General features: G+C 38.4%; 3 protein-coding genes across 3 annotated transcripts; 2 read left to right on the top strand and 1 right to left on the bottom strand.

Moving 5' to 3' along the window:
* The first annotated feature begins 6,682 nt into the window (after window positions 1–6,682).
* Window positions 6,683–13,148, top strand: LOC109218973 (cytochrome b5 domain-containing protein RLF). Its single transcript, XM_019383375.1, has 6 exons — window positions 6,683–6,821; window positions 7,567–7,650; window positions 7,785–8,169; window positions 9,634–9,768; window positions 11,921–11,971; window positions 12,731–13,148. Exons 2-6 carry the CDS (start codon window positions 7,618–7,620, stop codon window positions 12,805–12,807), a joined length of 681 nt encoding a protein of 226 aa, XP_019238920.1. The 5' UTR covers window positions 6,683–6,821; window positions 7,567–7,617; the 3' UTR covers window positions 12,808–13,148.
* Window positions 13,149–14,610: 1,462 nt separating this feature from the next.
* Window positions 14,611–17,455, bottom strand: LOC109218974. Its single transcript, XM_019383376.1, has 3 exons — window positions 17,201–17,455; window positions 15,985–16,485; window positions 14,611–15,400 (listed from the first exon to the last, which is right to left on the bottom strand). Exons 1-3 carry the CDS (start codon window positions 17,280–17,282, stop codon window positions 14,880–14,882), a joined length of 1,104 nt encoding a protein of 367 aa, XP_019238921.1. The 5' UTR covers window positions 17,283–17,455; the 3' UTR covers window positions 14,611–14,879.
* A 1,849-nt stretch (window positions 17,456–19,304) lies between these two features.
* LOC109218971 lies at window positions 19,305–23,248 on the top strand. The gene is made up of 6 exons (XM_019383373.1): window positions 19,305–19,356; window positions 19,438–19,511; window positions 19,569–19,734; window positions 20,260–21,850; window positions 21,919–22,507; window positions 22,610–23,248. The coding sequence occupies exons 1-6, from the start codon at window positions 19,305–19,307 to the stop codon at window positions 23,246–23,248; spliced, it is 3,111 nt and encodes a 1,036-aa protein (XP_019238918.1).
* The last annotated feature ends 211 nt before the right edge of the window (window positions 23,249–23,459 follow it).

Here is a 23,459-nt window from a genome sequence, read left to right as displayed (position 1 = left end):
AAGGAGAAGGCGAGGTCTTGGCTGCATAAGAAGAGGACGAGAAGGCAAAGCCCATGACCAAGCACAAGAGAAAAATTAGATACCTATAAGCAAGGAAATTAGGTACTTACGAGCATAACTCCAAGCCTCAGGAAAACCCTCGACATTGACCACCACGTTCTCGGTTCTAACAAAAAAGAAGTTGAATCAGAATTGGCAGTTGGCTTTGTCGTCCATCTTCACCTCCAAGCACTTTCCCCATAGGTGGTGAAGATTCAACATTGTTCCCCTATAAAAGCTAGGGGAGAACAAATGTATTAAGTGCTGAAGTGTCAACTCGACCCCGGCTATCTCGACAAATTTAGTAAGCATCTTTATAAGTTTATAAACGTACCGCACGATGTGAGCTGGGCAAACATCGTAATAACGATAGAATTCCTCCGCCAGCAGAAGGAGAGGGAGAGAGTAGTCGACTTGGAAGGGGTAGACGTAGAAGGCGCAATACACAAACGGTGGACCTGCACCGTATCCCATCCAGCCGAGATTATTTCAATGTGATTGGAAAGGCCAAAATTAGCCTTAAGTTCTTCCAATTCCTTTACCGTCATCACTGACTAAAAGGCTCCAGGTTCAGCATTAGGTGATTTACTGAAATCAGATCTAGTTGCGAGGAATAATCTCCTCCACCAACGGGAAGTTTCCATACTTAACGGTGGTAGGATCACTCTCCTTATGGGAAGGAAACACCACTGCTAAGGGGGCCACACGACTTCCCTCACTAGACTCAGAAGGCATGTTAGACATAGTTTGATAAAGGAAAGAGAGGTATCAAACGAAGATGAACTAAGAACGATACAAATCACTGGAACGAACAGAGAAGAGAAGTTCGAAGCAAGAAGAGCAAGAGAAAAATATGGGATTTTGAAACAACAGAAAACTTAAACCTCAAAATCGCGTCCAAATACCTATATTTATAAGGGTCTTGGCACCAGACCGAAAACGGTTCATCATTATTGGCATAAAAACTGAAGCGGTAGGTTTTAATTAGAGATCACACACGAAACGAAGCAACGCATCGGAAATTTATGTCATAATGACGCATGACGTCATGACATCATTCTAACTCATAGACAGCATGATTCCAGCAAATCGCCCGGGAAAATCGAAGCTTTTGAAATGTGCGGCCCACGTAGGGCCACGCTGCTAGTTTGCCAAAACCACCACGAGCTTCATAGCCCGCTCGATTGTTTCGACCATAAAGAACAAGATCCGCTCATCGAACCCTCCTGAAGTCAGCCTCAATAAGCGGTGGAACTAACTGTATGGGTCAAAATCTATCTTTAGAATATTAAAGCGAAGATACTACCAAGGGAAGAGCTTCCTAGTCGTCGGTTGTCGAAATGGCCTAATAAGCGGCAAAGTTTGAGGTCGAAGAGTCAACAAGGGCCGAGGTCGAGTACTTTTGAAGGAGTTATAACGGCTAGTTTCAAGATAGGGTATTAAAGAGAATATTCTAGTAAATATTCTCTGCACTTGTACTATTAGGTTTTTTTGAGGAGCATGTTCCCTATAAATATAAAACGGAAAAAGTCCTGAAATATCTCTATACTATTAAAAATTATTTAAAATTATCCTCCGTTATACTATTGGATCAGCAAAAACCCTTACCGTCTTACAATTCAAACATATATACCCTTTCTTTGATGGACTGTACATGTGGCACGCATCCAAGGCTCTTGGTCCATCTAGTTTTAAATTAGATTCCGCCCGCCCCATTACCCGGTACCCGATCCATTAAAGTTGACCCTCTCCAACCAAGTTTCTTCTCTTTCACTCAATAGAATACTCTCTCATTTCCTCCACACGAAAATATTATCTCTGCAGCCACTTTGTAACCCTAAGCCCGCCTCTCACTATTGTTCCTCCCTTACCCCTCCCAATTCTGTATCTCTCAAAACCCTAAAACTCATTCCCACTCCCAAACCTCCTAGAAACTTCTACCCTACCGTCCATTTCATCCTCCAGTACAACCGCAACCTCGACTCGTCGGATAAACCCCAAAAGTCGTCGTCATTGCCCCCGCAAAGACGGCATTGGTAAAACCACCACCATTGCCAATACCGTTGTTAAGGTTCTCAATGGCGATTGTTATCTCAATCAGGTCCTCGTACACGACAAGCGTTGGTCCGATTTTGAATATTTCCAAAAAACAACCACTATTTCCCTCTTAATGAGATTCATCTTATTCCTCAAAGTTGTCATCATTGAAGATCTTCATTTTCAGCATGGAATAACTGGACTTTGGTCATGGAATAACTAGATCCATCATGTCAATCATCTGGTTTTCTATTGCGGGATAATCAATGTTGGTTGCAATCTGATATGGCATGTCCTTTGCTTTCTTCTAGTTCTCAAAACCAGAAATGAAGTTTTATCTCACTGTCCTCTTCCAATTGTTGATCCATGTAATAACTAACTCCCACAATGTATAAGTATATAAATAAGTGATTGAATCATCTTTATATAAACGATCCATGCCACATTTCTTATTAACTATGGAGTTACTATCGTGTAATGAGGCGATTTGAATTTGTTGGTGAGAGTCAAATCTAATGACTCAGGTATTGGGTAATGGGTGGGTCAAGTCTAATTTAAGACTAGATGGAACAAGAGCCTTGGATACGTGCCACGTGTCTAGTCCGTCAAAGAAGGGGTATATGTGTTTAAATAGTGAGACGGTTGAGGTTTTTTCTGATCCAATAATATAACGGAGGGTAATTTAAACAAATTCTAATGATAGAGGGATATTTCAAGACATTTTATATAACGACCCGACCGGTCATTTTGAGCTTTAGCGCGCCGTTCACCGGTTTGAAGCCCTTAGTAGCTTCACTTCAGATATTATGACTTGTACGCTTGGTTGGAATTGAGTTCCGGGAAGTTCGGAGTTGATTGGAGAAGAATTCTCATTTCGGAAGCTTTAAGTTGAAAGAATTGACTAAGATTGGATTTTTGAGTAAACGACCTCAGAATCGGGATTCGAAGGTTCCAGCAGGTTTGTATGATGATTTCGGACTTGGGCGTATGTCCGAACTGGGTTTTGGAAGACCCGGGAACGTTTCGGCACCTATTGTGGAAGTTAGCATTTTTGGAAAAATTTCATGAGTTTGGGTTAAAGTGCATTTCAGTGTTACCGATGTCCGTTTTGGATTCCGAGTCTGGGAATAGCTCCGTATGGTGATACTGGTGTTGGGAGCGCGATCGGAAGTGAATTCGGAGGTTCATGGGTCATTTTGGAGTCATTTGGCTAAAGATAGAAATTTGAAGGTTTTTGAGAAGTTTGACCGGGAGTGGACTTTTTGATATCAGGGTCGGATTCCGATTTCGGAAGTTGGAGTAGGTCCATAATGTCGAATACGACTTGTGTGCAAAATTTGAGGTCAATCGGACGTGATTTGATAGGTTTAAGCATCGAAAGTAGAAGTTTGAAATTTTAAAGTTCATCAAGTTTGATTTGGAGTGTGATTCGTGATTCTAGCGTTGTTTGATGCGATTTAAAGCCTTGAGCAAGTCCGTATTATGTTCTTATACTTGTGCGGGTGGTTAGTTTGGAGCCCCGGGGGCTCGGATGAGTTTCGGAGTAGCTTCCGAGCATTTTGCTAAGAAATGGGATTGCTGGTACTGGTATGATCGCAATTGCGATGTTTTGGTCGCAAATGCGGTCATCGCATTTGCGAGGTGTTGTTCGCATTTGTGAACCTGGGCGGCTGAGGGGATGGTTCGCATTTGCGACAAATGGGTCGCTTTTGCGAGGCCTGAAGGGTTCGCATTTGCGAAACCCTTATCACATTTGCGAAATGGGCCAGTCCAGTCGGGGGTCGCATTTGCGATGCAATCTTCGCATTTGCGAAGCTCGCATTTGCGATCTTCTTGTCGCAAAAGGGGAGCAGGCTTCGCATTTGCGAGCCTTTTGTCGCATTTGCGAGCCTTTTGTCGCATTTGCGAACCTGGTGTCGCAAATGCGACATCAGAGGCTTGTGTCCAGCTTTTAAAAAACGGGACTTAGGCCATTTATTTCATTTCACTTCTACACTTGGGCGATTAGGGAGCTTTCAAAGAGGGGATTTCAACCTAGCATTGTGAGGTAAGTTATTTCTACTCAATGTGAGTTTAATACTTAGGTTTTGGGTAGATTAACACACAAAAATTAATAAAAATTATGGGAATTGAGTAAAACCTAGGGTTTTGATAAAAGCAAGATTTAACCACGAAATTTATTATGGAATGGAGTAGAAAATATATATTATTGATCCTTAGGTTATGGGTAACAACTTTCTTCAAAAAAAATTTCGAAATCCGGGCACGTGGGCCCGGGGATGAATTTTAGGAACCTTGTATTTAGGGTTGGGAAATTGGTTTAATAAGTAGAATATGAACTTTTGAGCATGAATNGACTAGTTCTTACCCCATTTGAATAGTTTTGGATCGTTCGGCTCCAATTTGGAGGTTTGAGCGCGTTCGTGTATTTGGATATAGGCTTCGGAGCGAGGTGAGTTTTTTTTCTAACCTTGTAAGAGGGAATTGTCCTCATAGGTGAATTAATTAAATATGTGCTGCTATTTGTGGAGGCTACGTACGCACGAGGTGACGAGAGTCCGTGCGTAGCTACTATTATGCTTAAGTCCGGGTAGTCTAGGACCCAAAAGCATGCTTTACTTGCAATATTTGAAATCTCGTTGTCAATTTAAAAGTGCTTAAAACATATCGAATGTGTAAATGAATATCTAAAAGACTAGTCATCATTTTCTTGATTTTTAAAAGTGAAATCTGCCTTTTACTTGAGTAATTGTTTCCTTGATGAATGTCTTGATTGACTGTTTGAATATGTGTTTATATGTGTACCTGCGTCGCATGTATGATTCGTGAGCAGGGTGATTGTTTATTTATATTTGACCGCGTTGCATGTATGATTCGCGAGCGGGGTAATAGATGCATCTATGGTTCGCGCCATTCGATCCTCTGGCAGTGCACAGTTTAAATATTGTTGGATCGGGCCGTACGACCTCAGCATGATTTGCGCATGCTTGTATTGCTTGCCTTGAAATTTATTGAAGTGATATTGTTTCTTTCCGATTTGAGAATAAATGTATAAATGATGAAAAGAAATTTGGGAATTTCCTATAAAAGAAAGAATTGCTTACTTGCTTCATTCTATTGAATTACAATCATGTTTATAAAAATCCTCGATTTATTATATCACTGACGTATCATTATTGGACCCCTAGTAAGTGTCGAAGTCGACCTCTCGTCTCTACTTCTTCGAAATTAGACGGGATACTTACTGAGTACACGTTATTTTCGTACTCATGCTACACTTGCTGTGCATTTTTGTTGCACAGGTACTTGTATTTCTAGCGGCCTACTGGGTGTAGCAGCATGGATGATACGAGGACTAGGTGAGCTGCATTTCTCGAGGCGACCCCGCAGCCAGTATAGTCTCTTTCAGCGTATTATATTTATTTTCTGTCCAAATTTGTATTCCGGACAGTTATTGTACTTTATTCGATTCCTTAGTAATTGCTCATGCACTTGTGACACCGGGTTCTGGGATGTCTATGGGATTAGTCAGTATTTTGAAATTGTTAAAGATAACATTATTTATTCAGTGAAATTTATTGTTTATTGTTTAAATGTATAAAAGGAGTGAATTCAGAAATATCTAAACAGAGAAGTTACTAGTAGTTAGTGTTGGCTTGCCTGACAATGGTGTCCGGCGCCATCACAACCCTTAGTGGATTTTGGGTCGTGACATTTTCTGAATACAAAAAGACACAATGGTAGGTGATAGGTGATATTCATTTGTAAAAAACACACTTTAACTTGAGAAAGCGAATCGGATCTGATTTGCTAAGATACAAACATCACCTTTTCACTGAGATTCTTGTCTATACTTTTCCACTAGATCCGAATAACTAAAATATTCAAGGGATTGTCTATCATTCATCATTGTCAGAAAGAGGATCCACTTATTCCATCCTTTCCTGGGTGACTCATTCATTCTATTTACTTAAATATCATTTATTGCTATTTATTGATATTGAATGCTACATTATTGCCTCTGATTTCTAGAATATCTATTGTATGCCACTGCACTGTCCGATTATATCCACATAGTATTTGTTGCTTCTACAAGAGCTCTATCTAGGGATATTATTGTTAGCTAAGATTAACCCTTGTTTATATAAATTTAATAATTTGACCAAGATCTATATTTTTTGTCAAACAGTATGGCTGTAAAAATTTTGAAACTTGTGGTGTGACACATGTCATATCACTAGTGTGGCTATAAATATTTTATATAAAAATATTGAAAGGTTTCAATCTTTTTGAAACTAATTAATAATAAAATAATATCAATTTTTTTAAAGCAAAAGGAGTACAATATATTTTTTTCTTCCCACGAAACGAGAAGATAGGTGAACATAACCTTTTACAATTTGAATAAAAAAAAAGTTATTTAAAAATTTATTTTATATTATTTTGAGATCTTTTATGTGTAAAAGTAAAATCTCTTATTAAAAATAACAAAATCAAGAGGGGTAAAAAAAGGAGTAAATGGGTAGTTTATTACTACAGTTGGTGGTACTCCTCTTTATGCACATGGTACAACACCAAATGCATAAGGAATCAGAAAAGGGAAAAGAAACTCAAGAATGTAGCGTAGCTAGTCCGCCCATCATCTTTGAACGAACATTGTGTCATTGTAGCAGTTAAAAAGAAAAGGTCAGCTTCCGGAAGCAGCAAGCAGGGAAAAACAACACATCAAGAATCACAAGAGAAAGGTGAATTTTAACACCCTCTGCAATTTTTTAACTATGTTTAGTTTCTGAATTATCTGAGAATTTGTAATTTGAATTGATAATTCGTCTTTGAAGAGTTGTGGCAATTATCTGACCATTTTAGAATTCTTTAACTTGATTCAATAATTGGTGAAAAGTTGACCCTTTTACTGATTATTGGTAATTGGGATGAGAATGGGGTTTTTGATGGATTTAAGCTAATGTTATTAATGTGGTTCTTTGATTTCATGATATTATGACTGTTGTAGATTTTCTTGAACTTGATTGAGAGTTTAACTGCTTGATTGATTTCTTGAGAGTTAACTCATTTTTTGGTTACTTGTGTTTGGGATGAACTTGATGATTTTGGTAAACATCAGCTAAATGTGATCAATCTCAGCGCTTTAAATTCATGATTTTAGGTATGTTGTAGAGTTTCTTCAAGTTAGATGTAAGTTAAACTGCTTTGATAGGTGAAAAATTTGACCCTTTTCTTCATTACTTGTGCATGATTTAGCCAATGTTATTAAAAGCTCTTGCATCGTCGCTTAAAGCTATGCACCACAGTCTTTGAATACAAATACTAATGTCAGCTATATAGGGCACTCATATCACCCTACTGGACAATCGAACACTACTTCAATACTGTGCCTTCTAAATACAAGTTAACAATTTTAGAAGAATGATGAGCGTGGAAAAGGAAGAGGAACTGACTTTTGTTATCAATGTTAATTTTTTTTTTCACCAGATTCCTTGAAGAGGACCTTTTGGTTGGTGTCATTCCACAGCTGAGCTAGCAATGGCTAATGATGATGATTTCACGTTCTGTCAGGTAAGTGAGATAATAAGTAATAACACCATGTAATGAAGGACATGTGAGACATTCATGCTTGAAGATCAAGTCGTATTACCTTGTTAAATTCCTCTTTTATCAGTTGAACCTGAAAGATCAATTGGGCCTTTTAGGTTGGTGGACCTGATAATGTAGACGTACAGAAGTTCGCTCAAGATATTAGTGAAATTAGAATAAAAGATGAGCCCTCAAATGATGCTGGTATTAGTCAAAATAATGATGCACCATGGGAAGGTAAATTGGGCAGCAATGCTACCACAAAGAAGGAGGGAACAGTTGGTTCTTTGTCTTTCAATGTTATAGACACATCTCCAGGCAAGCAAGTGAGCGGAACTTCTGGTCAAGTAGCATCAAGAGATGGTGGATTTTCCGTCACAGTTTCTAAAGAACAGATAAAGCCTGCTAGGAAGTCTGCAGCTCGAGCCAAGGTTCCCTTTGAGAAGGGTTATAGCCAGATGGACTGGCTTAAGCTTACAAGAACACATCCTGACCTTGCAGGTAAGAATCTCTTGGTGTAATCTTCCGCACTTTATTCTGAAATTTGTCATTCTTCCAATTATATATTGATAAGTATAGAAAAGAAACAGGGTCAGACCCCACCTGTGGGATTATACTGGGTATGTTGTTGTTGTAGAAAAGAAACAGGGTATAAATGGATTTCCAAGTTCGCCTTTTTGGCTTTATTGCCGAGTTTTATACAGGTTATAATTCAATAGACGTATAAGTATAGTACTTCATATGTGGAATGCTTTCCAGAATAACAAAAAAGATGTATTACTTGTTTGCATTATTCTATATCAGGTAAAAAATGTGATTTTGTTGCTATGCCTAGATGCATTTGTAGTTTATTTTGCTAATGAAAGTAGTTAATAGATCAACTAGACTTGGCTCGTTAAATCCATTAGGTAGCACAAGATAAGGAGCGAATATGTGAATGTCTAATACTGGATATTGTATCCTTTCTTAGCTTGAGCTGTAACAGAGCCTAAAAATCCTGTCCAATAATGGACCAGAAAACTTGTTGATGCACTTCGTCCTTGTTAGTCCATTTATCAGGCTTCGCATGCTATGTTGCGCAACTTTTGAAAAGGAGGATTTGAACCCAAGGCTGGTTGGAAATCCTACAAGCCAATTGAGGAATAAGAAACCTTTGATATAAAAGACTTCCGATGAACGGAAGAACTACTTCAGAAGGTCATGCAATATCAATCAATCAATTGATCTATTGTGCCTTTATTCTAAGCTAGTTGGGGCAAGATATATGAATATTCTAAACCTATGCCACTTTAGTTTGGGATCATTTCATTCCAATACTAAATAGTTTGTCTTTTAGGGTTAATTAAGGGTCCCCTAAATGTATAGGTTGTCTAAAAGGTCCTTTGATATGAAGATATTATTCCGTATACAAACTCTAGACAAGTACCTATTGTGTGTAGAATGAGGTTCCGTCGTGCATGATACTTGCAGATGATATTGTGTTAATATACGCTACTGTTTTATTATAAAAGATATTGCATATTACTGTTTTACAAGTGAAATTGATCCTGTTTCATTTGAGTGTCTAAGCCTCAAGCATAGAACAGGCTTTAGTGGGAAATAGGAAGTAGCTATTACTCACCAACATAGAATTGTAAAACCTTTCAAAATTGCAGCTTGCTCTGCAGTTAACTTTCATTTTATATGTCCTTTGGAATCAATCTTCAGATGCCTTGATGCACTAAACCAAGGTTAAAAGTTTATTGTACTCATTACTATGGCTAGTCTAGTAAAAATTTCTCCCACCATAATAGAAGTAGAGTAAACAAATGAAGGGAGCATGCAAATCCTTGTTGTACTACAGTAATTTTCTACTCTATGTCTGACATATTAAGTGCATAATCGTCAATCACTTGGTTGGCTTCCTCCCGTGGAACTTCTCTTTCTTTTGCTTCTTATTCCGGTCTTCTTGTATCTGTTGTTCAGGATTAAAAGGACAGTCCAATAGGAGACTTATATCAATAAATGAAGTTAAGCAACACCAAAATGAAGATTCAATGTGGACTGTTCTTAAAGGCCATGTCTACAATATAACACCATACATGAAGTTTCACCCAGGAGGTATGGATCAAATTTTGCTTTGCTCTATCTCGTTAATTAGTTATGGAAATCATTTCTTGTCCCATCTTGGCTTTCTACTGTACCATGTTGTGCCAGATGCATTTCAATCTCAATAGTTCTTTTCTCCTCAAAGATACTCGGTGTTTCAGTTCACAGTCTGTGCTTGCCAGTTTGTCAACTTAGTAGCATACAATTTGACACATTTTCTTTTGCTTCTGAGACTTTAACTAGTTATTTAGCTGAGTCTTGCTGGTGAGCTACATCATTCATTGTTTGAAATTCATTCTCCTTGAGTATTAATGAAGAGTTGTCCTAGCGGGTGGGATTACGAGGTGCACCATACATACCAAAGGAGTTCGTGAACTGTTATGTTCTTGCACCTTGATGTGGCAGGTTCAGTGATGCTCACATTGCCCTGGGTGTAATGAATATTTAAATATTACATGTGGTATAATGCCATAGAACTTTTGTAGCATTTGATATAACTTATAAGTGTGTTGACCTTGCCTCTTAAAGAGTTTTTCATTTTACCGGAACCTTTAGTATGATTGAGCATTAACTTCTGTGGTAACCTCGAGTTTCACATGTTAGTCTCCCTTAACGTTTACGTTGTCTTTCATTGACCAATGTTCTTGTGTAACTGACCTTTTGAGGTAATGTGTATGAAGTGTATTTATTATAATTTCCCTAGTATAACATGAGAACCAGAAATTATGAGTAACAAAATTTAGAAGGTTTCTCAAGAACAACCACAGGAGATGGTTGAGAACCATTCCTTACATGTAGTTTTTGGACAGCCTGCTAAGAGAGGAACCAAAGATGTTTTACAGAAATCTTTTGTGTTAACTTTTGTAAAGATCCAATGCTTATGATACATAAGTTTTTGGTGCAGTATTGCTTTTGTAAATAACACTGACAATGTATTGGATTTCATTTGAGTCCATGGACACATAGGGCAAATAGTCCAGAGAAGGCTTTTGTAGCTCCGCACAGCATCAACTTGGTGCTAGAATTCTGAATAAAACATCTTACTTTTCCAAAAATAAATCTCAAAGGGGAAGATTTTTGAAGATATGATCTCTGGTCCATGTATATCACAATGTGAGACTTGACTGTGAGGGTGGATTCCTCCATTCCCTGCTTTTATGAAGAGGATATGGAAAGGATGGGATGGTGGCATGAGGTTTATGGACCTAAGTTATATGCTAAATGTTGCCCTCAGTAAGCAGTAAATCATATAGAATCGCCATACTAGATGTATGCTGTGTGCGGACCTAGGAAACCAGCATAGTTAACTCTATCTGAAAAAGTATACATCCTCTGCCATCTTCCTTGCCTTGGGAATCCCTTGTGAAAACATTATCAGAGAACCACTGGATAATCTTTTTTGACCTAATTGTTTCCTGATTTCCATGTGCTCTCAACTCGGAATTCATTGTCTGCTAACGCATTCTTTTTCTCTTTTTTTTCTTTTCTGGGAATTTTCCAGCGGTGGGGGCAGATTTGGACTTTGGAGGCTCAAGTGAGCCTCTTAAATAGAATTCCTTCTAAAGCCTCGAAATTAGACTTTTTTTTTAGCTGGAATCCTCATGATTCTTTGTAGTTCAACTCCTATTTATGTATAGCAAAAAAAGGAATGTTTATGGATTTGGTGATATGCCAGACTGCTGGTAAAGATTCCGGAATGGTCAAGAACTAAACTCTTTTTAAGTCAATAGTTCTTTTATATTTGACATGAAAGTTCTTTTAATTTCCTATATTATTTTGACCTATTTTTGCAAGTGATAGCTGATAAACTGTCATGGAATTTGTAAAAGATGGAAATGTTCTGATTTCAAGGAGCTGTTGCTGAAGTTAACTATGAAATCAACTGGTGACATTTTCACTTCCTATTTTTCACTGATGCTTTGACAGAAGTATATATAAGTAGTTCATCATTCCTTTCCCGCGTTCTACCTCTTGTAAATTGTTTGCACTCCGAGATACTTGTCTATCCTCTGCGCTGTTGGTTTTGTCCCATCCCTCACGATTACTGTTCGCTTGTTCATGCATTCAATAGATTCCTTTAGTAATAACCAAGGAAAATTTTAATTTGATATTAAGTTATGAATTTTATTTACTTGGACTAGTTTGCTTACCTTCTCTTTTTCAGGTGTTGACATGCTGATGAAGGCCGTAGGAAAAGATTGCACGGCATTGTTTAGTATCCTCTGCTAGCTCTTGTTATTTTCCTAGTTTGTAAAACTCATATAGCCGTACTAAATTCAACTAAAGTTTAATGGGATCTCCATATCGAATCTGTTAAAGATTACTAATTGTCGGATTGGTTATACACAAAGTACATGAAAAGTGGATCCTCTTCTGCCATTGCTGATGGAGCTCCTCTTCCATCAGCAATACTAATATCAGGCTTTATGTGTACCATGTGTACATTATTCTGCATCTGCTAAAGTTATCCTGACCCTCCTCACCCTGCTCTGACTCCCCTCCTCCCTGCCGCGAGAGAGAGAGAGAGAGAGAGAGAGAGAGAGAGAGAGTGAACATATAGGAAATATTAATAATGGTCGTTGTCCCCAAGGGGATGGTCAATGGTCTAGTGGTTGAAGCATGGAGTAACCACCTTCAGATTCCAGGTTTGAATCATAGTTACAACTATTGGTGTGAGCCCATGTGGCCCAACTTTAGTCGGCATGATTAACTTGGTGACCTGTGCTTGTGGTTTGGATAGACTGCCTGGTGGATTAGTCAAGATGCTCGTATTAACAATTGTGATAGGATGATATTTGACGTAAAATTATGAGCCTTTTAAAAGGCAATAAGGATATATTTTCTTAAATGGATCTGATGAATGGCAGGGCAAAGAACTTTCTAATGTTAGAGTTTGCAACACTAGTATCCCTTGCTTAGAATTTGAATTTTTCTTTGTTTCATCAAAACTTGCATTCTTTAACACTTTGTTCAGACAAATACCATGCCTGGGTTAATGCTGAATTTCTATTGGAGAAGTGTCTTGTGGGCATTTTGGATGACAGCAAATGAAGAATCCTTGTTTCATGAGCTCTCTTTTATGGCAGAGATCTCTCCATTGTATCAGATGAGCATTGTCACTACAAGCAGATGACTTGAACAGAAGACATTCGCTTCTTTTGTGGAAAAGTCTATAAGCCATAGTACATTGGACTAACCATTCTATAGAAAAGGAGTTTGATTCTCATTCTCTATAAGCTGTATGACAAAGGAACTATTTGAATCTCCTTTTTATTAATCTCATAATAAGAAATGAATAGAATAAAAATGTATTCCTCCGGTTGAACACCTGTACAAGTTTCTCTTATTTTTCTTTCCTTTTTTTCCCAAGAAGTCAGAATTATCTTCTGTTATATTCATTATTTGGCTAATTGTGTACGAATTTTAATTGCTTGTCTGAATGATCTTGTGTTTCTTTATCACTAAGCAGATTGAGATTGTAGGTAAACTGAAACCTGAAAGTGATTTATTTCACTTTGCCCCTTAGAATTAGTTGTTTCTGGCTATTCTGGGGTGCAGCCACTGAAGAGAACAAAGCAGTATATATACAAGCCTATTAAGCTTTATGAAAAGACAGTTTCTTCTTTTAAAGGAAGGCCATGAGCCAGAAACACTTTAGGGGTATGCGTTTGAAGAGGAGTTGGAATTGATTAGAGATACATTCCTGACAAAGGGATTGTGAGATTGTACAGTGACCAGAAAAATTAGACAGAAAGGGTATAACAAAAAGAAAGAAAAAGAAATCCAACTAAGTGACTAAAGTGACAAGATTAGTAATGTAATTTATATTGAGTTAATACCCTAAAACCCGTCTAAACTATACAATCTTTGTCAGTTGCTTACCTAAACTATCACATGTCCCCGAAGACCTCTTGATCTATATCTCCCTTCATAATAAGCCCCCTCGTCGCATTCTTACTAGTGCATGTAATACACTCTCCAAATTATTTTTAAAATCTGCCACATGCCAATCTACATGAATATTTCTTTATCTTAATCTAAAAAACAGACTTAAATAAGATTTTAGTACCCTTTATTATATCATTGTAAAAATTTACATCGTAAAAATAAAAAAGGGGGCTAGGGTTAAATCTAGTGGGTCAATTGTAAAAAACTCATTTTCTCTTTGCTCTCATCAGAGAATGGCTATACTCAGTAGCGATTTTCTCCATTAATCTTGGTTCTAACCTTGATTGCATTGTCTATTCTTGCTTCCGTTTGAAAATCGGAAAAACTAGGGTTTCTTCTCCTAAATCGGTATAGAAGATTAGGGTTTTGATATACCTAAATTCTGAAGATTGTTGAAAGGAGATACCTAAATTGTTAAAGAAGATAGCTACACACGGGTCCTATTTCTCTATTCCCCAATTTCTTGAAAGGCATTAAACTTCATTCTCTACAAACACTTGAAGGGTGTCCCTTCTTTCAAATAAATTTAGAAGAAATGAAGGACGGATAAAACGAGAAAGATAAGAAAAAAAAATTGATAAGAGAGAAAATTTCAATTCAAATGATGAAAGGTGAAAAAAATAAGGAAGGAAGGTGAAATATAGAGAAAAAGAGGAGAAAATAAAAAGAAATATAATTTTCAAAAAAAAGGGCTAATTAGCTTTTAGACACGCCATTTTAATGGGGTATTTGTTAGCCCTCGCAGCTCTTGGGCGATTTATTACACACATAACGCCACATAAGCGACGAGGGGATTTTATTATATGAAGGGGATATAGTTCGAAGGGATTTTCGGGAACATGCGATAGAGCTAGACATTTGACAAAAGCTATATAATTTAGACGGGTTTTAGGGTATTAACTCATCTATATTTCATCCTTGCTAGTACAATTTTATATATTACTTCTTGACTATCTAAGAATCAAGATCAAAGTGCACATAGTAAAGGAGAGGAAGTTCAACTAGATCCACACTTCCTTGAAAGCAATGGTACACGTCCCACAGCAGGCCTAATTCATAGTTTTAAGCAATCACATAGGTAAAAGACAGCAATTGCCTCAGTGGTAGCTTGATAAGTATGAAATTAACATTGCATAAAAACTCTATTGACTCTTACAAAAGCTCTGAGTGTACTTCTAAGCAGCAGGGGTAACCTTAACTTCATCCACAACAGGACCACAAAGAGCTCCATAGTCATTGATCTTTGTATGGTAATAAGAGCTGTAGAAAGTAATTCTTGTCCTGTCTGCAATAGCTGTGAACTTGAAACTAACAGTCTTAAAGCTGCCTTTTCCTTGTGACTTGAAGGGAACTTTGAATGTTTCTTTAGCAGCAAATGCTTCAACCATCATATCGCCATGGCAACCGTTCTTTGCATCACCAACAGTGAACGCGAAGGCGTACACCTTCTTAGGGACTGTCCTAATGATTTGGGCAATGGCACTTTCTCTCCCTGCAAGTAGTTCAACTGCAGCTCGGCCAAACGGGACATTGAAATGAGCTGAATCCAAGAATTTCACTGCTTTGAGTGACTCAATGATCCAGCCTGGAAGTGGGGATGTCAAATCTTCCTGTTTGGGAGGGAGGAGAACTCCGTGCGAAGAGTTCATCAAGAGGTGAGGTCCTTCTTCAAAACCAGGATTTTTAACCAAGTTCACTGCAGGACACCAAAGAGCAAAATCAAGAAATCAAAAATTTCACACTTGCACCCCAACAAAATCCTTCATATATTGGATACATGGTTATAAATGTATTATTTCACTAAAACATACCACAGAAAACATGGAAGGTATATTAAACATAGAAGTGAAAAGAAACATTCAACATATTAAAAACTTTATTACTTTGTATAGAATCCATTGATTCTTTCAAATTTGGAGTCTATTTGTTTTTCTTCCATATGCCAGGCACATGGATCCCAGGGTACAACAAGCAATGATATCAAAATATAGTAACCTTAGGAGAAACAATTGAAATAAATAAATCCAACAATCAATCAACTACAACTCAAACTAGTTGGGTTAGCTACACGAGTCCTCTATATCCATTTCGCTTTTCTTGGTCCATCTCGTTCCAAAGAAAGTTAAAATATCTAAGAACAGATATCCATTTGATAGGACTTCTTCATATACCTTTGAAGTATTAGATCCACAAATAATACATCTTTAACATTACCTTTGATCTTATAATGCCAATCACTAAAAAGCCAGATAAAAGCATAAATAAGGTCCGAAAATATACCTCTGGTAGGGCGAGGAGGGAAAAGTTCTTTGATAGCAACAGCATCCAAGAGAGGACCACAAGCTGGATCCTCTTGAACTCCAGGATTATGAAAGATAACTTTAACTACATTAGAAGTAGCATAGAAACCCCAAGCATAAGTATCACCGCCATTGCTGCTATAAAGGGTCTGCAAAGGAAGGTCCCCGGTTTGAGGAGGTACCGACACCCTCAAGACCTCATCTTGAGCACAGGTTCTTGATGCCCCAAATGTGAGTGCATACAAAGAGCCTTTCTTTACTGGAATTGTTTGCGAAATTGAGGCATCATTCCCCAGCCTCACGGCATGGATGCCGTGGGCGACTGGGAAGTACATCCCGCCGGGCTGTGGCCCGCCGGAGATGTACTCCACAAAGCCGTTGATTTCCCACTTGGGCAAAGCATATTTGCCTACAAGTACTGTTTTTTTCTTGAGGTCTTTTGGCTTTGGCTGCTCTTCAAAATTCCCATTTGGAAGTAGTCCTGAAAACAGAATATTTAATCAATCATCAACTGTAACATGGCTATCCAAGAAAACGTTCATTATATAAAAACCCTGTTCTCTTGAGCACAGAAACAATCTTTGCAAGAGGTGGATGCAATGTAGTTCCAGTATTTTTTAGGCGGAACATAATATATGTGAAATATCAATACAACTTCAACAATACTAAGTTCTGAAGCCATAATTGCAAGACCACTACAGATTTAATGGCGAGAAAATAAATATCGAACCCATCAAATTCATATACTGAATCCGCTTCTACCTTACCCCTCACCACTTAAAAAGAAAAACTCCATCAAGCAAACAAGAGTAACATACTATATAAAAGTAGAGATCCTAACAGAATGTTCTTTAACACAATGTTGAGCACAAAAGATACACAAACAAACAAGAGAAGCATACCTTTTTATGAAGAACAAAGCAGCTCAAAAAACAGAGATATAGTGTGAAGCCTAAGTAAATGCTCTTTTACAATGTGAACCCTCCTCTCTAAACGGAGCTGAGTAGCATTTCATAGCTAAACCTTCTTTAACACATAAGAGCATAATATAAAGTTAACAGTCATAACGACTTTTTGGTAGGAGATAGTTCCAAGACTGCATTTTTATACTAAAATAAGTAACAAAATTGACCATATTAAGTAATGGGAAGTAAATTATAGCATATTAAAAGATTAATGTTTGAGCTTTGTATTACCTTCAAGAGGAGGAGCCGGGCGAACGGCAGAGACAGTGAAGAGCAATGAGAAAAGAAGCAAAACTGAAACCTTCACCACCATATTTGCAGAGAGAAGTAGTAGATGCAAGAAGAAAGAAGAAGGAAGAGGGTATATAAAAGGTTTAAGGAATAAGGACTAGTGTTCTTCACTTGTCCCTATGTTCCATTTATCTCACTGTCGGTCTTGTTTCAAAATCAATGACGTTTCTATAATTTTAAGATTTTCATTTTATTCTTAATACGATGGATTACCTTGGGTTGTTATTGATTCTTAATATAATATATTATAATCAATAGTGAAATCACAATTTTTAAAGTATTTTTGATGTGTTCAAAAAAATTTCTTCTTCTTCTAAATTTTATGTACAATTATTAATATTATAGTAAAAACTGAATACACATATTGATATCTATAAATTTTAGTATATATACGAAATGTAAATAAAAAATATCGATTTTACGTAGATCTGCCCCTGGTTTGGATAAGAAGTAAGGGCGGACGCGGCATAAAACTATCGGGCTCAATTGAATCCAGTACTTTCGACGCGGTATATAAATTTGCGTATAAAAAATTATTAAAATTATAATAAATAGTAAATATAAACTCATAACTTTAAATGTTAGAACATACTCCCTCCGGTCCAAAATAAGTGATTTTTTTGGATATTTTCACACATATTAAAAAATTCACCTTTTAGCATTAATTAGCAATTAAATTGACTATATTAACCTTTACTATCTCACATAAGCAGTCCTAACAGTAACACATACTCCACCACTATTTACTCCAAGGGCAATGTAGGAAAAAATAATTAATTCATTCTTGAAATCTGGAAAAATTACTTATTTTAGACCACAAAAAAAAGGCCAAAAAATCGGGTGATTTTTAAAAATAGCCAGATTTACAACAGGTCGTTCAAAAATAGCCCAATTCCAAAAGTAATCGAAATTTAGCCACTTTTTATGTAAAGATAAATCTGAGCGAAAACATTGTTCAAAACCCGGAAAATACTCCAGTATATTATGCTGGAGTTCCAGCATAAGTATACTTGAACTCCAGCATATTATACTGGAGTTCCAGGATAGTATGTTGGAACTCCAGCATAATATGATGGAGTTCCAGCATGAATACACTAGAACTCCAGCATAATATATTGGAGTTCCAACAAGTATAATGGTCCAGTATAATATACTGGAGTTTGGAGCACCAGTGCTCCAGTCTCCAGTATATTATACTGGAGCCAGCAAAGTATACCGCTCCAGCATAATATGCTGGAGTTCATACACAAGTGCACCGAAACTCCAGTATATTATACTGGACCGGTCTCTATTGCAGCAAAACGGTGGCTATTTTTTATTGACTTGATAAACGCTGGCTATTTTTGATTGACCAGTTCGAAAACTGACTATACCGTAAAATTTTAGCCAAAAAATTACTTATTTTGGATCTTAAAGAGTATAAAACTAAAATTTTAGATCCTATGGACAGAATTGAGGGAACCATTCAAGTTACTGATAATTTTGACCGAATGTCGAAAGACCGGTCCCTCTGCTTTAGATACTTTGAACACTTTTTCTCCGTAATCCATGCAATAAAACATAAACTAATCAGATTTTGCATTATTCTATTTTTTTGAGCACTGCAGTTTAAGCGCGCGAGTAGAATCAAATTTAACAAAATAATTCTTTAGTACTCATAGTGGAGTACCTTTTCTCAGTGTAATTAGCAAGAGAAGTTAATTTTTCGTTAACAGAAAAGATTACGACTGTCAACATAAGGTCATCCAGAAGCTCCAATTTGAAAACGTTGTTTCTACTCATGGTACGTCAATCATTGTTCTTTAAACAGTAGTATTAAACTAATTAATTGTCTGTTTGACCAAATTTTTAAAATTTGCTTATTTTGTGTCACGAATTAGTGTGACAGAATTTGAATTAGAGATCAAGAAGGAATTGAGAAGGGCCTTAGTTAATTATAATTGTTTATAAGTCCTTATGTTATAGTCCCCTAGTTTAGGAATATTACAATTTAGTCTTTAGTACATAGTCTAATGAATCAAGGACACCTGTCCATTAGGTACCAATGGCCAGTACAGCTGTGCCTCTATCATCTTTATATTCTCTTCCTATGCATTGTAATCAGCACTCAAATATTATGAATCCCAATTACTGTTTTGCTTAGTTTTTTTTATTCTTTTCTTCTCTTGGTTCACGAGCTGCCTTCAATCCAACTGCTGTAGCTCTACACGCTACAATTTTGGTATCAGAGCATCCATCTTGGGCAACCATGGTGGATAAGACCTGACACTCCGACGACGGGGGTGGTACTTCCAACCTCGAAACACAGATCCAAGCTTTCATAGCAACCTCTAGCAAGAGGATTGAGGACTTGGAGGAGTTGCAGAAGAAACGAGAAATTGCAGTCCAACGTTGGGAATCGTTGGTGGTGGATATTCATCGGAGGGAAGCTTTCTGGCAGGATGTACAGTCTAACATGGCGCTAGCTCAGGAAGGTACGTATTTGGAGTCGGGGACAGTCATCTGTTCATAGAGCTCGTCGAGCTACATCGGCACAGGTAACCCCATCGTCAGAAATAGGGGTTACTCATCCTAATTCAGCCCCACTAATACCGGCTTACACTGGTGTCACCGGTGGGTTGTGGTTGCCGCCGGCCCCGACGACTCCCATTTATTCCGGTGCAATAAGCGGCTTACCTCTTCCCACGCCTACCCCTCTACCCAGATTAACCTATACAACACCATCTAGTGACCCTTTGACATTTGCCCCCATGAGCCCTTATTTTTCACACAACCAGCCACATCTTCAACCTTCAATACCCGGTCTACCTTGTACCACTTCTGGTTTTTCCCGTTCCATGCCTAGTCGAATTTCCCCTTCCTACTCAAACTCGGTGATGCCCTTAACCTTTGGAATTTTCAACTCCACAACTTCATCTTCCCAATTGCCATCCTACCCATCCTCAGCCCCTTTCTCCTCGTATACACCAATAATGACCACAACCCAAATTCCGTCACAGGCCCAGATGGGAATTTCGACCCAAATACCTACATACCATACACTACTTTCATATCCCATCCTTATCACACACCAGCCCATTTTCCTACCCCACCTGAAGCCCAACCTCAACAGTTGCGTATGCCAAAAGGGAAATTGCCTTTCCCAGAATTTGATGGTATTAATCCTCGATCTTGGATTCGGCGTTATGATCATTATTTCAACCTGTACCATGTCCCTGAGGTCGAAAAAATGACATATGTTGCCATCAATACCAGGGAGGCCATTGATAACTGGTATGATTCTTATATGATAGACCATGGAGGTTATGTTACTTGGCCCCAATTTTGTGTGGATATTTGTGAACGTTATGGTCAATCCAAGGCCTTTAATGAAATCACAGAGTTCAACCGATTGCAACAATGGGCTGATGTGGACAGTTTTCAAAAGAAGTTCGAGGATCTACGCTGCCATGTCTTACGAGCTAGGCCCCATTTAGATGAGGCCTATTTCATTGAATGCTTTGTGGGCGGCCTAAAAGAAGAACTTGGGCCCTTGGTTGATGTGGCTAACCCACAAACTTTGTTAGAAGCATACAAGTTTGCCAAACGTTATGAGCGTTCTCTCAATGCTTCTGCCAGACAGACCTTGTCCAAAATGCCCAAGCCCAACCCATCACAGTATCCAGCCAAAGCCCAGGTTCCTTTTTCTGCTGGTCGAAGCTCGGGAAATAACTTCAAGGTGACGGGCCAGAAAAACCTTTCTATCGAGGCCTTGAGAGAGCAGAACCTATGGTTCAAGTGCTATGATAAATACTCTCCTGGTCACCAATGCAAGCCCAAGGCATTGAATACGATGGAAGGTGATGAGACATTTATGGAGGCCCTTGATGAAGAATTGCAGAATGATGCAACGGGTGAAGGAGAGACTGAACAAGCAGAGGTAGTGATTAATGCTATGCTGGGCCAAAATGGGTCCTCCACTGCAATACGCATTGAAGGGCGGATAAGGAAATTTCCCGTCATGGTCCTTATCGATAGCGGAGCAACGCATAGCTTTGTGGATCCCCGAGTTATTAAGCAATTGCGACTGAACATGGTACCTACTGATCGGATCATGAATGTGAAGGTGGCTAATGGTCAGATAATGAAATGCAACCAAAGGTGCTCAAAATTTTCGTGGACAATGAATGGAGAGGCCTTTGTGTGGGACTTGAATGTGTTAGGAGCAGGTGGTAGTGACATTGTACTTGGAATGGATTGGCTCGATTCTGTAACGCCTGTTTTGCTGCACACCCATCCTCGTAGCATCTCATTTTTCAGAGGTGAAAGGCTGGTCACATTAAATAGCAGTGACGATGTGGGCTTGATTGAATCGGCGGATGCTAAATCTAAACAACGATTGTTGAAGGTGGGCCGCTGTGTCATGACAACCCAGTTGCTATCCAGTGTAGCTGCTGACCCTCTGTTGGAATTAGCTGAGCCCATTAAGTCTTTAATTAGAGACTTTGCTGATATTTTTAAAGAACCTCACGGACTTCCACCAAAAAGAGACCGTGACCATGCAATTGAACTAGAACCTGGAGCTAAGCCCATCAACCAAAGACCTTACAAGTATTCGTTTGAACAAAAGAACACTATTGAAAGAATGGTGAAAGAGATGCTGGATGCGCGAATTGTAGTACCCAGTACTTCCCATTTGCTTCTCCAGTTATTTTAGTGAAGAAGAAGGATGCCACATGGAGGTTTTGTGTGGATTACTGGAGGCTTAATGACATCACAATCAAGAATAAATATCCAATTCCAGTAGTTGAAGATTTGCTTGACGAACTTAATGGGGCTGCTTACTTTTCCAAGTTAGATCTGAGGTCCGGATACCATCAAATACGTATGAGGCAAGGGGATGAATTCAAGACAGCATTTAAAACTCATCATGGATTGTGGGAGTTTAGAGTAATGCCTTTCGGCCTTACTAATGCACCAGCTACATTTCAAGCTTTGATGCATAAACTTTTCAGTCCATATTTAAGGAAATTTGTCCTTGTTTTCTTTGATGACATATTAGTATACAGTATGTCCCTAGAAGATCATTTGCAGCATTTGAAAATGGTATTTGAAGTTCTAAGGGCCAATTTGTTGTTCGTTAAGATGTCAAAATGTTGTTTTGGCCGACCCCAAATTGAATACTTGGGCCATTTGATATCAGGCCAAGGGGTGAGTACTGACCCATCAAAGGTTGAAGCAATGGTGGATTGGCCTTATCCACAAAATGTACGAGAGCTGAGGGGATTTCTTGGGTTAACCGGCTATTATTGACGATTCATTAAGCATTTTGCAATTATTAGCCGGCCCCTAACTGAATTGTTAAAAAAGGGAGCATTTAGTTGGAGTGAAAAAGCTTCTTTGGCGTTTGATGAACTGAAAAATGCCATGATTAGAGCTCCTGTTCTGGGACCTCCTGATTTCTCTGTTCCATTTATTATTGAGGTTGATGCAAGTGGGACAGGGATTGGAGCAGTCTTGATGCAAAATCACAAGGCAATAGCTTTTCTAAGCCAAGCCTTGTGCCCAAAACATTTGGGCTTGACCACGTACGAGAAGGAGCTGTTGGCCTTACTGATGGCAGTAGACAAATGGCGGCATTACCTTCAGCCCAACCATTTTATTATCCGGACAGACCACTTCAGCCTCAAATTCTTGAAGGATCAAAGGGTGACTACGACTTTGCAACATAAAGGTGTCTCCAAACTTATGGGCCTCAGCTATGAAATACAATTTCGTAAAGGGGTTGATAACGTTGTGGCAGACGCTTTATCCAGAAAATTTGAATCCAATAGCGAAGATATTGGGCCATCAGAATGCTATGGACTATCAGTTGTTCAGCCCAAATGGGTTCACGAGCTAATTGACAGCTATGATGGGGACCAAGAAGCCCAAAAGTTGATGGCACAATTAACTCTGGACTCCACTGCTGTTCCAAATGTCACTTTCATCAAGGAGTCTTACGAATGAATGGCAAGTTATGGGTGGGTAATAATGGCCAAATCAGAGACAAGATAATTGAGCAAATGCATTGCACCCCGTGAGGAGGTCATTCTGGAATCTTGGGTACTCAGCAAAGGGTGAAAGATAACTTCTTTTGGCCGAGTATGATGAAGGATATCAAGGAAAAGGTCAAAGCTTGTGATACTTGCTAGAGAAACAAAGCTGAACATGTACCATA

This window comes from Nicotiana attenuata, unplaced genomic scaffold (genome assembly GCF_001879085.1).
Source record: "Nicotiana attenuata strain UT unplaced genomic scaffold, NIATTr2, whole genome shotgun sequence".
NCBI classification, from domain to species: domain Eukaryota; kingdom Viridiplantae; phylum Streptophyta; class Magnoliopsida; order Solanales; family Solanaceae; genus Nicotiana; species Nicotiana attenuata.
This window is presented reverse-complemented; position numbering and strand designations above follow the sequence as displayed.

What these genes read in the sequence shown, in the direction of transcription:
- LOC109218971 (XM_019383373.1), top strand. Translation starts at nt 19,305, where the DNA reads ATGGCCAGTACAGCTGTGCCTCTATCATCTTTATATTCTCTTCCTATG. An exon ending in ATCAACCAAAGACCTTACAA is followed by an intron (nt 21,851 to 21,918) that starts GTATTCGTTTGA and finishes CGCGAATTGTAG; the next exon opens with TACCCAGTACTTCCCATTTG. An exon ending in ATTGGCCTTATCCACAAAAT is followed by an intron (nt 22,508 to 22,609) that starts GTACGAGAGCTG and finishes TTGTTAAAAAAG; the next exon opens with GGAGCATTTAGTTGGAGTGA.
- LOC109218974 (XM_019383376.1), bottom strand. Translation starts at nt 17,282, where the DNA reads ATGGTGGTGAAGGTTTCAGTTTTGCTTCTTTTCTCATTGCTCTTCACT. An exon ending in CCCGGCTCCTCCTCTTGAAG is followed by an intron (nt 16,486 to 17,200) that starts GTAATACAAAGC and finishes TTCTGTTTTCAG; the next exon opens with GACTACTTCCAAATGGGAAT. An exon ending in CCCTCCTCGCCCTACCAGAG is followed by an intron (nt 15,401 to 15,984) that starts GTATATTTTCGG and finishes GGTGTCCTGCAG; the next exon opens with TGAACTTGGTTAAAAATCCT.
- LOC109218973 (XM_019383375.1), top strand. Translation starts at nt 7,618, where the DNA reads ATGGCTAATGATGATGATTTCACGTTCTGTCAG. An exon ending in ATGATTTCACGTTCTGTCAG is followed by an intron (nt 7,651 to 7,784) that starts GTAAGTGAGATA and finishes TGGGCCTTTTAG; the next exon opens with GTTGGTGGACCTGATAATGT. An exon ending in CATGAAGTTTCACCCAGGAG is followed by an intron (nt 9,769 to 11,920) that starts GTATGGATCAAA and finishes TCTCTTTTTCAG; the next exon opens with GTGTTGACATGCTGATGAAG.